Source organism: Megalobrama amblycephala, linkage group LG20 (assembly GCF_018812025.1).
Source record: "Megalobrama amblycephala isolate DHTTF-2021 linkage group LG20, ASM1881202v1, whole genome shotgun sequence".
NCBI lineage: Eukaryota > Metazoa > Chordata > Actinopteri > Cypriniformes > Xenocyprididae > Megalobrama > Megalobrama amblycephala.
Window position 1 is genome coordinate 4,163,093 of NC_063063.1, and position 16,272 is coordinate 4,179,364.

At 36.6% G+C, this 16,272-nt stretch overlaps 1 protein-coding gene and 1 long non-coding RNA gene across 2 annotated transcripts in view; both read right to left on the bottom strand.

Moving 5' to 3' along the window:
• The window catches only part of LOC125255191 (transient receptor potential cation channel subfamily M member 4-like), a 32,894-nt gene extending 23,575 nt beyond the window's left edge, over nucleotides 1–9,319 (bottom strand). The window contains exons 1-8 of the mRNA XM_048170227.1: nucleotides 9,112–9,319; nucleotides 7,827–7,888; nucleotides 7,555–7,732; nucleotides 5,271–5,451; nucleotides 4,345–4,514; nucleotides 1,999–2,167; nucleotides 353–417; nucleotides 36–269 (exon numbers count right to left, since the gene is read on the bottom strand). Coding sequence (XP_048026184.1) covers nucleotides 36–269; nucleotides 353–417; nucleotides 1,999–2,167; nucleotides 4,345–4,514; nucleotides 5,271–5,451; nucleotides 7,555–7,732; nucleotides 7,827–7,888; nucleotides 9,112–9,168 — 1,116 coding nt within the window. The 5' untranslated portion in view covers nucleotides 9,169–9,319. The remainder of the gene's footprint in view (nucleotides 1–35; nucleotides 270–352; nucleotides 418–1,998; nucleotides 2,168–4,344; nucleotides 4,515–5,270; nucleotides 5,452–7,554; nucleotides 7,733–7,826; nucleotides 7,889–9,111) is intronic.
• Nucleotides 9,320–9,692: 373 nt separating this feature from the next.
• LOC125255192 lies at nucleotides 9,693–15,928 on the bottom strand. Its single transcript, XR_007181845.1, has 2 exons — nucleotides 15,887–15,928; nucleotides 9,693–9,924 (listed from the first exon to the last, which is right to left on the bottom strand). It is a non-coding gene; the product is annotated as an uncharacterized LOC125255192 (long non-coding RNA).
• Nucleotides 15,929–16,272: the final 344 nt, after the last annotated feature.

The following is a 16,272-nucleotide window of genomic DNA, read 5'->3' on the forward strand; positions in this document are numbered from 1 at the left end:
ATGTTATATGATCGAGTAAAGAGTGTGACATTTACCTTGTCAACAAGTTTGTCCATCTCTTGCTCTGAAGGAAAGTATTTCATTACTTTCTCTGCCAATCGTTCTCTAAGTTCCATGTTGTGAGTCCCTTCCTCCTTCTCTGCTCCTCCAGTTGAGGTCATCGGTGCAGACTGCACGTTCTCCACGATGTCGCACACTAGATTAGCAAGCCCCCCCGAACCAGCCAGGACCAACCAGGGCATTGAATTCTTCAGAGAGATATCCAATGCCTGAAATGAAGAAACATCATAAGAGAGAATTAAGAGATGGGACTGAGGACGTTTTGCATGTAATTAAACCGGAATCTGCTCACCTCCAGCATTGATGCTTCTCCAGATATCAGCATATTCAGAACAGGAATGTCAATGCTTGCACTGTCTGCACATGAGATGATGTATTTCAATAAGTGCATACAAGTATAAAGTCCTCGTTGCTTTTATTACACGGATCTTAATATAACATATTCATTGATAATCATTAATATTTCAGCTCTCTGAATCACTGAACTCTTACTAATGTCATACTGTGTCAAAATGAATGATCACATGACCTTCTAAGGACACTTCCTGAATGATCAGCCAATTAGCCTTTAATACTTAAAGAATTAGTTCACTTTCAAATGAAAATTATTCACCCTCAAGCCATCCTAGGTGTATATGACTTCTTTCTGATGAACACAATCAGAGATATGTGTCTCCATCCACATCCACCCATCAAAACATTCTGAGGCGAAGCGATACGTTTGTGTAAAAAAAAAAAATCCATATTTAACAAGTTATGAGGTAAAATATCTAGCTTCCACCAGACCACCTTCTGTATTCAAGTTACGAAAAAAAGTAACTGGCATTGCGTCGGTTAAGCTATTCCCTTCTCCATAAGTTGAACAGGGAAGGCGTAGGACGTAGTGTAAGCTTTTTGAACTGCGAGAAACATTGCACTTTCTTCCTAAGTTGAATACGGAAGGCGATCTAGTGGAAGCTAGATATTTTACTTCATAACATGTTAAATATGGATTTTTTTTTTTTTACACAAACGCATTGCTTTGCTTCAGTAGGCCTTTATTAACCCCCTAAAACTGTGAGGAGTACGTTTATGATGGATGGATGTGGATGGAGGCACTTTATTCAGCTCATACTTGTTGGTCTTGATCACTGCCATTATAAAGCTATTTACTAATATATCTCCGATTGTGTTCATCAGAAAGAAGAAAGTCATATACACCTAGGATGGCTTGAGGGTGAGAAAACCTTGGGGTAATTTTCATTTAAAAGTGAACTAATCCTTTAAAGGTTTAGTTCACCCAAAATCGAAAGTTCTGACGTAGAACATGGAAGCTCTGCAATGTGTCTTGCAATGTAAACTGTGTATGAGAAAGACAGGGTAGAGAGGAAATTGTTAAATAAAGTCGTTATTTTTGTTTTGTTTTAATGCACAAAAAGTATTCTCGTCGCTTCATAACATTAAGGTTGAACCACTGTAGACACGTCGACTATTTTAATGATGTCTTTACTACTTTTCTGGACCTTGAATGTGGTAATTTCGTTGCCTTCTATGGAAGATAAAAAAAAAAACGGTCAGATTTCATCAAAAATATCTTAATTTGTGTTCTGAAGATGAACAAAGGTCTTACGGGTTTGGAACGACACGAGGGTGAGTACTTAGTGACAAATTTAATTTTTAGGTAAGCCAACTCTTTAAAGATTTGTCTTCTCTTGCAATACCCAAAATGGCCATTAGGTGGCCAAAAATCTAAACCTCCCTTGTTCAAACAAAGGATTTGCTAGTTAACATCTTGCACTCCTGTTCAATGAAACAACTGCAATGAAACCAAGCAATGTAAATTAATCTCTACAACAGTAACATTCTATCATGAACATCAAGTTTATAGGCCATTCCTAAGGGGACCCGAGTGCCATTTAAACACGTAAAATGCCCTGAAAGCAGGATTTTATTTTATACCTGTGCGTTGACGTGAAATGTAATCTTCCAGACGGGCTCTGAAGCCGACCTCACCACCTTTACGCCCTATGGTCCCATCATCCACCAGAAGGAAAGCCTTGTAGCTATTGTCCAGAGAGCAAGAGTTGCGTGCTGCGTTTTTGGCAAAATACTTTGCGGGGAAACTTCCCTAAAAGAAACAGAGAGACGTTGTTCTGAAAGACTGTAAACCATATGCAAATGCAATGTGCAGTGCTAGTTTATCTTTTTATATCCATTTATGCAGTACACAGCATGTAGACTCTGAACAGTATGCTTTTTTTTGGTATGCATAAAATGTCCAAGCGGCCTACTGACTTCCATCTGCAGTGTAATGAATGAACAGACACAGAAGGGAAGGAGATATCAACCACAACTTGTAAAATAATTTAAACATACTGCTAATAATAAAAAAAATAAAAAATACTCAAATTTCTAGAATATAAATTAAACTCATAAAATATATTAAACACATTTTACAATTGATAATTCATTGATAAAAATTGTTTACTTTTACATATTTTATTTAACATTTAGTTTTGGTTCTTGACTTTCAGCAATGTTCCAATAGTGCTGAATTCATTTTTGGAAATATATATTTTAAACTAAAATAAAAACTAGTAGTATTTATTACTACAGTATATAGTAGTATATTTATAGTAGTATGCTCGTTTTGCACCATTGTCAGTACAGTCCTGGTCAGATTTATTGGTAAATATGATCAAATGTAGTGTTTATCCTTTTGATCTTTCAAAAATTTCACAAAAATCTAACCTTTCATTGAAGTAAAACTAATGAATGTGGGGAAAGAAATCACATTATGAAATAAATGTTTGTTTTTCTCTAATACATATTGGCTACAATTATTGGTACACCTAGAAATTGGTACACCTAGAAATTTCTAGTCACCAGGGTTACCTGAAATTGTAGAGGCATGAGGAGTATAAATGAGAGGAAGCACAAATTCTATAAATCGTCCATCACAATGGGTAAAACTAAAGAATATCTAGTTCAGTCATGAAACTGCTGTGGGTTTCAGTTAATAAGAAATATATGCTCGAACTTTTCAGTTTCTAGCCATTTTATCGATAAATCATAGTGTCGACAATACATTTCTGCACTACTGAATGTTTGTGTGTGTGTGCGCGTTACAATGCAGCAGAGCATTAGTTACTTTTTACTCTCTTTACACATTACTCTTCTGCCAGAACTAGACTCAGATATGGCCATTAAAGCTAGTGATTATAGTTTATGAACTTATAAATATGGATATTTTTTCTTATAAAAAAAGCATTGCTTCACTTCAGAAGGCATTTATTAACCCCCTGGATTACTGTTATGATGGATGGATGTGCTTTTTAGGCTTCAAATTCTAGGGTATCATTCACTCCCATTATAAAGCTTGGAAGAACCAGGATATTTTTTAACATAACTTCGATTATGTTTGGCTAAAAAGAAGAAAGTCATATGGGGCGAGTAAATTATGGGATAATTTTTGGGTGAACTTTCCCTTTAATAAGTTCCAATAAACAGATGTTGTTACAGTATGAATCTGCCTGGAAGAGGATGCTTGTCTGTCTTAACACACAGTGACGAGGATAGTTTCAGTGACCAAAGACTTTCCAAGGATCATAGCTGGAGAATTGCAGAAATTAGTTAAGTCATGTGGTCAGGAAAAAATATAAGTCACTACAAGTTGTTTGAAAAGGAAAAATACTTTTTGCAAGAAAAATCCTTTGCTCTCATCCAGAAACAAACTCCAGCATATTCAGTTGTCAGACACTACTGGAACTTCAAACAGGACCGTTTTCTAAAAGAGCTTTTTGGCAGTGAACCCATGAAATGGGTTTGGTGCACAGAGGGATAAAAGGTTCCTCATTTGTATGATTAAATATACTGCTAGATCTTTAATGTTGTGGGCCTATTTTTCTGGTCTTGGACATCTTGTTGACATACATGACATCATGGATTGGAGAAAAAAAAAAAATCAAAACCTGACAGACTTCTTCAACCTCAGCAGGTATTGTAGGACAAGATTTAGAGCGGTTGTCTTGGCAAAACGAGGTTGCAAAAAAGTATTGAATAAAAAGGGTGCCTATAATTTTGGCTATTGTGTATTGGAGAAAACATTTCACAATGAGATTTTCCACACATTATCAATTGTTTTACTTCAATGAAAGGTTCAGTTTTTGTGATTTAAAAAAAAAAAAAAAAAAAAAAAACATCTAAAGGATTAACAATGCAGATTTATTTTCACAGGCTTCTTTTTACAAGTTTACCAAGGGTGGCAATGATTCTGACCAGGACTATATTTTTAAGTTGTGTTACCTCAGAGTTGACGAGCTGTTGGCGATTTTCTACCAGGCCCCAGGGAGCGATGCCAATGAGAACCACTTTACTGAGAGTGACAGAAGACGTTGCGGTGGCATAATCTCTCACAGCTTCTCCTATACACCTGCCGAGGCCTTCCCTCAACCCCCCGCTTATGATCCATGCTCCTATACATAAGCAACATCCAAAATTAACTTTTTTTGGTAACCAGACAGTTGATGGTAGCCACTGACCTCCATAGTAGGAAAAAAATACTATGGAAGTCAATGGCTACTGTCAGCTGTCAGGTTGCCAACATTCTTTAAAATATCTTCTTTTGTGTTCAACAGAAGAAAGAAATTCATACAGGTTTGGAACAACTTAAGTGTGAGTAAATGATGACAAAAGTTTGATTTTTAGGTGAACTATCATTTTAAATTGCATTGTGCATTATTTTATTTAGAGAAATGTAAAAAAAAAATTGGCTATATACACACAGAGAAGAACTTGCTGGGCAACTTTCCTGACATAAACCAGGCTGATGAAATAATTAGTCCTGCATGATTTTGTGTCCTGGTAACTGGGCCTCTGATGACTTGCAGTTAGTCTAAAAATGAATATATGATTCATATTCATACTGCTCGCATCCTGACAGTTCACAATAGAAGGCACAATGACAGCTGAAGTTTGATCAAGTCACTGTGGTCATGCACTTCTGTTTCTCATTGATTGTTTCAGGTATGACATTTACAAACAAAGAGTCGCATGGCATAACCTAGCAAACCTTTTCACAAATAAGAGGGCAATTATGCTGAAAATTTACAGCCTGGCAATAAATCAAAAGTTTTACTCAGATATTACAACTTTAACACATTTGTGAAAGTAACTTAATGGAAACCTTTGTATAGCATGGAAATGAGATGTGTGTGGAGAGAAGAAGATACCTGTGCTCTGTGCAGCTTTAACCAGCCCCTGTCTCAGCACCTCTCGCACCCAGGTCTTGACCTCTGACTTCTTCTCACCACCAAACACTGACACCACCAGGTTGGGATGTGCCAGTTTCCAGCGTTCTCTCATGATATTGAAGACCTTGGAAGGATCTGTGGTGCTGGACAGACGCAAAAACTGGGATAAAGAGAAGGGGAGTGAGATCAAAACAGGAATCAAAGGTGAAAAGCAACTATAAGTTAGAAAAACAAGGCACTGATTTGTTAAATATGACTGTTTCTTCAACTATGGGCAATTTTTATGTCCCAGGGAGTGATTGCTATTAAAGCCTTTTTTGTAATATGAAGACCAAATTTAGGGTACGTTTCCATGACAAAGATGTACTAAAAATGGAAAAGTTTTTCCCTTTGCTTTTTTACATACAGATGACACCATTATCAAAACGATCCATGTTTACAAGGATTCTCAAAAACGACAAAAAACGCTGTATTACGCTGCCAGGCCAGTAGTTGGCGATGTCACTTTGTAAAGAAACACTACGCAACTATAGACTGAACATGTAATACGCATGTGCATGATGTTACCATTTTCACAAATTTGCTCTTTTGTAGTTCACATGGAGACAATGACGGTATCGTTTTCAAAAACCTGCACTTTGAAACTTGTTTTCAAAAGTTTGCATTTTCAGGCCCCCAAAATACTGTGGTCATGTAAATGAATGGCCAAACTGCATAAAAAGTTTTATGTTTTTAGTTGAAAACGGTGTTGTGTAAATGACCCCTAAAACTGTACACTTGAAAATTATTGTTGGTGCTTTTCAAAAGCTTTTTTGTTTGTTTGTAAGTTTTTTTTTTGTCCTTGCCACAGACAAAAATATTCTAAAATAAATATCAAATATTTAATTATTTAATATCATTTATTTTGAACAAAAAGTAAAAACGTGAGCAACTTCAATAATTATAAAGAGAAGGGGCATTAGAACAAAACAGCAATCAAATGTGAAAACAAAAACAAACTACTAATTTGTGGCATGGTTGTTTTGGCATTTTTTATGTGCCAGGGGTTGATTTTTTATTAAAGATTTTGTGTTATATGAAGGCTAAATTAAAATTGTACACTACTTACCATGATTATTTTTATTTTTATGTTTTTAAAATGCTTTTTATATAAGGATTTTATTTTACCCTCGTCTCAGAAAATATAATGTTTTTAATTATTTAATATTAATTATTCCACACAAAAAGTGAAAACAAATTCTAAAGGGGAGTGTGATCAAAACAGGAATTTTGTTTTATGAGGGTCAAATTAAAACTGTACACTTTTTACCATAATTATTTTTGCTTCTTTTACAATGCTTTTTATGTAAAGAATTTATTATTTTACCCTTCTCAGACACCCAAACGTTCCATCATAAAATATTATTTAATTTTAATTATTCTAAACAAAAATTAAAATGAACAAACCATTTTAATATTAAGTGAAAGATTTTTTTTTGTTTTGTTTTTGTTCAAATTTTTTTCCAAGTGGATAATTCACCCAAAAATGAAAATTTTATCATCAATTACTCACCCTTGAGTTGTTCAAAATCTGTTTAATTTTCTTTGTTCTTATGAACACAAAGGAAGATATTTTGATGAATGTGTTAATCTGAACAGTTTTGGGGCACCATTGACTTCCATTGTAGTTTTTTTCCTACTATTGAAGTCAATGGTGCCCCAAAGTGGCCTGGTTACAAACTTCCTTCAAAATATCTTCATTTGTGTTCAGCAGAAAAAAGAGGTTATACAGGTTTGGAACAACTTGAGGGTGAGTAAACGATGACAGAATTTTCATTTTTGGGTGATCTATCCCTTTAACACCACACACTAACATACAGCGATACAAACTACTCAACTTTTTTATGAATTTTCTCCATTTTGAATTTAAAATACGCTATCATTTAAATGATGTCATTCATAACTGAATGTGACGAGACATTTTTTACATTTTTTTTTTTTACATATTAGACAAACAAGAGTGAATGTGTGCAAATTTTTAAATAAAATATTATTTGCAAAGAGTTTAAATGGACTACTTCACATCTAAAGACTATAATTAGACCTAGAACATCTTTTAGTGTTCTTATTTCTTCTTTATTCCCTTAAATCCCTTTTAATCCTTTAATTTATTTAAATAAAAATACACCCACCCCCTCCCCAGTGTTCAATACATGGTTACGGTCCTGATAATATCTATACATTTATAGCTCAAACAGCTTAACCACAATGAAGAGGAACTCACATAGCTGTGTCTCTTGCCGGCCCCAGCGAACTCCAGCTCTCCATAGGCATCCGTGGGCTGTTCGCAGGAGTGCTGTGTGCTGTCCCAGTGACTGACGATGGCTGTGCTGAAGTTATCGCCCAAGGCTCCTGAGGGGTGCGTGTCTCGCGTGGACCCACACTGACACAGACCGCCATTGCTACAAAACAACAGACGAAGGATCAGTCCTACAGAAGGAATCAGAGATACTGAAGAAACACAGAGATACTGAATACTCAAGTCAGATATCTTACCTGAAAGAGTCCTCCACAAATGTTGTGCACACTCTCTTTTTAAACAAATCTGGAATCCAGCTCTAAAATCAATAACAGAAATAGCTTTTAATTAATGCACTAAAAGCATGATAGCTACTGTACAACAGTGGTCTTGGACTTACAGTGACACTGTCAACAAGTTAGCAAGATAAAGCTAGTATATTAAACTGATCATGTGATTTATTGAAGATAAAATACTGAGTGCAACTTTATCTTATCTAATGCTTTTGCTCAAGGAAAGTCAGAATGAGAATCAATCACACAGCTAGGGTAAATGGCTCACTTTACCCCAACACCTCTTGTAATTTCATCATTAGATCCCCACCCATCCCTTTCATCAGGAAAGCAAGACAGACCAGTTTATCTTTACAGTGCCTCATCACTTATTTAGATCATAACTTGTCGGCTTTGCGTTTAGTTTCCCCATTACATTGTTTGGTACGCTCACTAAGAACACTCAGTCTTCTTCTAACTAACAATTTTAATGCAACTTTGATTGAAATTATAATTTAATGATAAAGTAGATTAACCTCATGTTGCTCCAAGGTGACCGTAAATCACTAAAAGCATCTGTCTGCAAATTACGGCTTACTATGTACTTTCTTAGATATATACATCTGGACATGAAGACAATAATTAAAACTACACTATAAAATTCAAACTGCTAAGATTACATTTATTTGAATATATGTAATGGTGGCATTTGTTCTTTTATGGATTGATTACATTGATTTGAATTTAATACTGACGTAGTAACTGGAAATTATACTCTGAAATCTCATAAAATTATGAAATAACCATTTATACCGTTTCTTTTTTACATCTACATTTTACAGCTTATATGTCTCTTTACATATATATGGAGACATATATACATATTTGACCTAGCTATATGTGTAAACTAGGGGGTTAATATAAAGTATAAAGTTAATATAAAGCAAAACACAAATAACTTCCATAAAATACTTGTTCTTTTTACAACAAATTGCACTGTAACATGAACACTGTAGTTACAAGTGTGACCAATAATAACACGATAGAAGCAGCACATGACAATCACACGTGCACAGTCTTGATTTAACCCATGGTATGTTGTTTGAAGAAACTCCCTGCAGTTCTGCTCAAAGCCAACATTAAATCGAAACGATACTGAGTGCATGTAGTAGGTCTTTAAGAACATAATATAACCAGCAAACATCTGACGCGTGTTTGTAACGATACAAAATCAAGAGGTGCTTCTGTTGTAGCTTTCTGACAGACCTACCAGATCTGTTTTCGGCATCGCGGTCACTCCACCGTGTTCAATGTCCTTTTCATTCATCTTGGTTTGTTTATGGCTTTATGAAATCGCTGTTTGTAGGAAGTTCCACTTCAAAGCGCTCTGCAGCAGCGCGTAACATCCATGCCGCCAGTGAACGAGGAAGTCCGGGAACTCTCAAGCCAGTCGGTTTACCTGAGTAATCAGGTGTAACCAGCGCGCGCAGGGTGTGGCTACAGAGGAGAGGGTGGAAGAGGCGCGCAAGCGTGTGTGGGCAAAAGACTAGACTGTAGCTTTGAGGCGACAGATAATGATCATTGCTTACTTGAATCAAAATCCGGTTTATTGTTCGCTAAACAAAGGATTTGTGTAGGTAGGTTGTTCCAAATATCACCGTCAACAAAATACCAGATTATAGTTGTTATATTTGCTCATTATATTAGAGATAATTTTTCCCAATTTACCCTAATCATGATTTATTGTACTACAGAACAGTCAAAACAAAAATTATTCAGGCCTTTTTTTATATTTTACTTTTTTATATTTTTACTAGTGGGTGCAGGACACTAAGACTCGGGAAGGTAAGATAATGTGACAACCATATTTATTAACAATCAGCAAGCAAAATGTTGTAAGAAAGTTCTTTGGTGTAGGCCCCATCCGTAGCTCAGATCCTAAAGGGTTGCGGACTCTGCATTTCCTGCCTGAAGATGAAGGCATGGGCATAGCCGACCCCCCTGGGAGGTATGGACAGGGACCATCCTGGTGGTGGTGGTGGTGGGGAGGGTGGAGGGTTTAGGTGAAGGTTTGCGTCAGCATCTGCAGACTCAAACATGTGTCAGCAATCTTATATACTCCAAGTGCAAGATAATGATTGGTTAGCTCTAAACTAATTGGTGACATAACATTGAGTCTTCCTGGCAGAACTTACGCTAGAGCTTTCATTTAATGTATGTGTCATTTAAGTGAGAATAGCAAAATAAAGTAAACTGTGATAAAAAAATAAAGTGGAATACCAGTAAAACTGATAAAAAATTTGGGACCTGACACAGTTTAATTGCTATCTGACATAATTAAGATTTTTTTTTCCTGACTTTAAATCTGAGAACTTGTCATATTGTATTACCATTTTTTTAAACTATAGTGAATAAACTGTATTAATGAATGAAATGTTCAAGGTGTCTGAATAAATTTTGGTTTGACTGTAAATGCTATTTTGATCTGGTGGTAACCTGTCTCGTTCTTTCATTAATATGTAAAACTCATAGATTAGATTAACTCATAGATTAAAAATCATAGTTTATTACTTTCATATTATATATATATATATATATATATATATATATATGAAAAATTGCATATTAAATATACATTTAATAGCTATTAAAGTATTAAAGTACAATTAAGCAGTAAAACTGCTTTTGCTCCATGCTGAAAGACATTTTACCCTAAATGTAAGATAAAAGGTTCCCCTCATCACCTAGTTTTAATATACATACATATATATATATATATATATATATATATATATATATATATATATATATATATATATATATATTTTTTTTTTTTTTTTGATTATTGATTGATTTTATTCAAATTCGAAGCTCGTCTGGGATGTATATTCTTAGCGTCCATATCCTGTTGGGTCATTTGAGTTTTTGGATTCGTCTTTTCAGTACTCTGACCCATTCGGAATAACTTGCTGGCCAGGTTGTGTACCTGACATGTTCTGAGCTGACAGCCTTTCTGAGCTGCTTGCCTTCTGCAGAGATAATTTTATCAGTTTTTTTGTTGATATTTGATCACTATATTTAAATCTGGTCAGTCAAATAGACAGGCCTACAAGTGAATGATAGTAGTTCCTCTGTTCACCAAAAGATGGCTGTGAAGAACACTAAACGTATTCAGAGTAATGTCTTCACCGTCCTGTAGGTGAAGTGGAATGCAAAAACAAATCACACACAGAGCCGTGCACAGACATTTTAAAGGTGCTAAAGAGGATGTTTTGTTTTATACATTTTTGCAATATTACTTGAAACTGTCTTTACTAACTGATAAAAGACTATTTATTAAGTGCACTAAAAGTAATAATATTAATATACATCATCTGTGAACGAGGTAGGGCCTTAAAAACATCAGCCAATCGTTTACGCGATCATCGATTGGCCCTCTGGCTTGTCAATCACTGCCGTGACGTTCCTTGTGAGAGACGTGCGCGGATTGGCCCTCTGGCTTGTCAATCACTGCCATGACGTTCCTTGTGAGACACGTGCACGGCTGCGCTCTCCAGTAACTTTCCACACTCCACAGGCGCCGCATGCAATGTTTTTGTCAGGAGACAGGAATAACAACTGCAGATTATGAGTTACCTGCGGTGAGTCCGACATAATGAATCCAAAAAACACGACACAGCGAATGCCGGTGGTAAACACTCGTGTTCCAATACTCTTGGACGAGTTTTGTTAGACGTTCCTTTGAAATGAGCTGTGAAGGAGGGGGGCTGTTCTTACGCATGCGCTCATTTCAAAAACTCAGTAACAGTCTTTGGATTCTCAGTCGACGAAAAAATCCTCTCTATCACCTTTAAAGTCATGAAAACAACTTATATTCTGCAAAAACTAAATGGAGTATTGAACTGTTAAAGGATTTGTGAGTGAGTTAGAGCACAGAGGAATTCAGTCAGATTAAGGCTTATTAAAGCAGAACTAAGTAACTTTTTTACCTTCATAAATAGTTTTCTAAGTCCTTACGATGGTTAATTGACTTGTAGTGGTGTGTTTGAGGCGTGCACTAACCCCCTCTGGCACGTCTACTCCAGAAAACAGCACTTGCAAGTTGAGCTGCACCGACCCGACACAATCTCGCCTCATGTTCACGTTCAACGCGAGAGTGACAAAATGCTTTACGGTAATTCAAAAACAATGTATATATTATGACTTTATAAGACAATTTCTAAAATTACCCACCTCCATCGAGATTTCTTGTACTGTATTTGCAAAACTACTGCGCTGGTGAGCGTTGTAGTCCAGAGCTGCGCTTGGAGTATTTACGACAGTGTGATTCACTGAAGGAACCTGTAGGGGGAGCTTCACAAATCTTACTGAGTTCCGCTTTAAACTGTCAAATTAATTGTATTAAGTTGGCACCAAAAAGCCACTGTTGAGCAGCAAACAGGTAAAGCAGCTGGTGTCTCAAGAACCTCTCCATACAAACTGGGTTGATTTTCCATTTACCTAAGAAGACCTGGCAAACTATTGAACAAACCTGTCTGAGAAGAAAATATATGAGTAGCCTAATAAAACAAACACTTTCTTTGAAAAACTAAAACCTGAATTTGTATTTTACTGAAACCCCACTGATATGTAATTTGTATAATGATCTCATATAGAAAATGTATATCATAATATACTATATTACAAATGTTTTGTTATAGATTACTAGTATCAACCAGGCACGTGCACACATAGACAAAAGGGGCTGAGCCCCTGCCCTTTTTCTTCCTCGAGAGAAAGTGCCCTTTTTTCTGGGGCCCTTTTTTTAAATAAATGCATATATATTACTGCTTACGCACATCTTCCCTGTTAAAAATATATTTACAGAATAATAATAATAAAAAAAATGCTTTGTCGAGTTCCGAAGCCCTCCCACCGCGACACGCCATTCATTCCCGAACGCGCGCGCGCCACATCCCACCTCATGTTTGCTGCTGGCTGAAAACTTGTGACAACTATACCCGGGAAAATACAACTGCTGTCTGGCGATGAGAAGCGAAAAAGAAATAAGCCCTAGATGGATCCAAACCCCGTGCATTTCTTTCAGGTAGCCTATGCATGTTCACAAACATGTGAAATTTGTGAATCTATTGTGAAACTATTTATGGGTGAGATTATTTATGCGTTTAACGCCGCGTCAATAGTTTGACCACCAGCAACGCATCTGCCTGATTTGATACTAATGTAATTTATGTCATATTATAATTTCAATTATTTTAATGTGCTGCGTTTTGAACCATGGTAAAGATATCTGTACCAGAAGAGGAGCATCCATGAACCGCATTATTAGACAGTTTTCTAAGGATGCACGATTTATTAAAATTTCTATTAAAAAATCATAATACAGAACTACATAATGCTATTCTTAAATCTACACTTACACAGGATAATACATTGCATGTTTGATGTCCATATATTCTTGCTGAAGAAATTACAGTGGCTGTAGCATTTCTATAAAAATCTCAATATTATTATTATTTAACTAATAATATATTTTTAATTATGGTGGTTGGAATTGATCGTGGATTTGATCACACTGTGTAACAACAAAAATCAGCAGGCTTCTGGCGCCCTCTGCAGGCATTTGTTATAATATATAATGTAATTATAACGTTTCACTCTTGATGTGTTTAAATGTGCAGATTAGCTTGTTTTGATTAATTTAGAAGAAATCTACAGATGCAGACAGATGGATGGTAGTAGGCTTCAAACAAACACCATCTAAATGTGTAGGGTTAGGGTTAAGTTTTCTTTCCATGGACCAAAATCTTAAAAGTGTCCACTACATGAAAGAAGTATTCCAATAACCAAAAGAATTAAAACAATTTACTGATTTGTGCAAAATAAACAAATTATTAGTGAAACTATGTCCCTCTCCTCGGTGCAGTCATTTATTCTAAATATATACTCTAGTTACTTGAAAATAGTAGTGTAGAAAACATGCACACTGTGGCATAGTTTCCTTTCCTTTGCTTTGCTGTGATAAACCTAGTGAATACTAAAGAACATGGTCTCTGTGTGAACTGATTATTTTGTAGACATCTGTGGAGTATGAAACAATTGCATGAGTGTGAGGGAATTAAAATAAATTGGTCAGGAAGTCAGAGTTGTCTTAATATATTTAACGTTTTATTATTCTTTTAAATAAATAATTATGAGAAGTGCCCTTTTTCCACTTGAGCCCATGCCCCCCAAAATGTCTATGCACGTCCCTGGTATCAACTAAGAATAATGGGAATATTCTTTACATGAGTTAAAGTGTGACTGCCTGCTGAAAGTTCCACATGATGATTTACCTCCCTTACGAAAATGAACCATGTTTAATTAAAACCATGATTTCTGGGCGTACTGATAACCCTTTGTGTAACCACATAAATGCCATGGTTAAACTATATGGATTTTTTTTTTTTTTTGCAGAATTATGGTTAATTTGTCGTTGCCATGGAACAACTGCAATAAAAAAAGTTTTGTTTGTTTGTAAACCATGGTTAATTTTCGTAATGGCTGCTGGCGTGATAGGGTGACACTGGAATGGATTTTCAAACCTCTCTCGTCCCACTCCCACAAAAAATATCCCGCATCCCAATCCCACGAAAAAAAGGGGGGGATTCCCATTCCCGTTTTGTGTTTTTTGGACGTTTTTTTTTTTTTTTTTTTTTTTTTTGGCGATCTCTCTTCTGTATTTAGATTTTTTGTGTGCATTTGATTGTTTGGACGTGCACCCGAAGCCCAATGTGTAATTCATATGCGATCCGTTTTGGAGCGCGCGCACACAATTCAGCCTTGGGGAACAGCGTCTCTTGCGCGGATTATTGTGCTTTCGACGTTTTAAAACGTTGATAATAATTATCAAACATGCCCCGCAATATAGCAACAGTAAAGACTGCATTTAAGTCTGGGTTTATGGAGGAACGAATGCGCACTGCTGTGAGGGAAGGAAGTTGTGCTAGACGAAATGCGGTACCACAAATATCTTATTTCTGATGATCCATGGAAGCCAAAATCGAAATCAAAAATAAAATTAGCTAAATATCACAGGCCTAAACAGTAAGCAAACGTTTAAATGTTTAGTTCTCTCATCCATCCATGTTACTGCGTCGACCAAAGCGCACACGCAGCAGAGCGCAGCTTGCTCGCACGCCGCGGGCAAAGTTCGAAATAGTTCAACTTTTGCCGCTGCGCTCTGTGACGATTACCCGCGCGACCGATAGCAACGGGGCATCCAAACAATCGGAAAGCAAATTTCCATAGCTATACAATACAAGTTTGCTTGTCGTATAGATACATCGGGAGAAAAGCTGTGTCATGGAGACATGACAGACGCTGTCAAGAGCTGCTTCTCTTTCTTCTTCTTATAAGCAGGGCTATTGCTATCGCTCACTTCTTAGCACGGGACATATACTTTGCTGCTGACCCAAAGGTGGAACAACAATCAAATGACTAGACGTATAGAACTCCCGCTACAAGTTTGGAAAATTCCGCCTACTTTGCTCTGGCCAGCGTAGCGCAAATCGATTTTATATCTGAAGGGCTGCGCTGAACCCGGCTGCGAGCGCAGCGCATACCGCGTCCTGTGTGAAAGCCCCATTAATGTTGTGCGCGCGATGTAGCTCCTCTGCGTGAGAGCGAGCTCTCTTCTGGATTGCAAATAATTAATAGTGATTTTGTTTTCCATCCCGTGGGATTCCCGCTGTCATCTCCACACACTCGCCTGAGCGCGGACACAGACTGAGTGATACTGGGGACTGGTAGTGAGCGGGAAAACACGGAGCGGATTAAGCAGATGCCCAGCGCCATGCGTTGTGGAGACAGACACGGGACAGCAGGTGGCAAATTCACTGGATCTTTTTACTCTTATCGACAAAGAACAAATAAGCAGCCTCTCAGATGGCCCTTATTGTGCTCTCTCCCATTAGATTAAATTACAAAAGGGACATAATGAAAACCATGAACATGAGAAAACAGTGAAAAAAAATCAAATAAAAATTTCCTGATAATTTACTCACCCTTTACTCACATGTCATCCAAGATGTTCATGTCCTTCTTTCTTCAGTCGAAAAGAAATTAAGGTTTTTGATGAAAACATTCCAGGATGATAGTTTTCAGTGACGTCACGCCCCGAGGGCGGGCAAAACAAGGCTTTCCTTCATTGCTCGCCAGTCATTTTTACCAGGTTTGTAGTAAGAGTGAGACAGTGATATTAAAAGACCAAATTCATTATACACCTTGTTGATTATGCATACTTTGTACAGGCAAACAATTGAACATAGAATATTAATGCAACACAAGGTTTCTCGTTAAGAGTTTTTTCACGTTGCGTTCATATTCTGGGCTCATCTGCTTGCTTGTATATTAGTATGCATCATCAAAAAGGGTTAAATTGTATTTGATA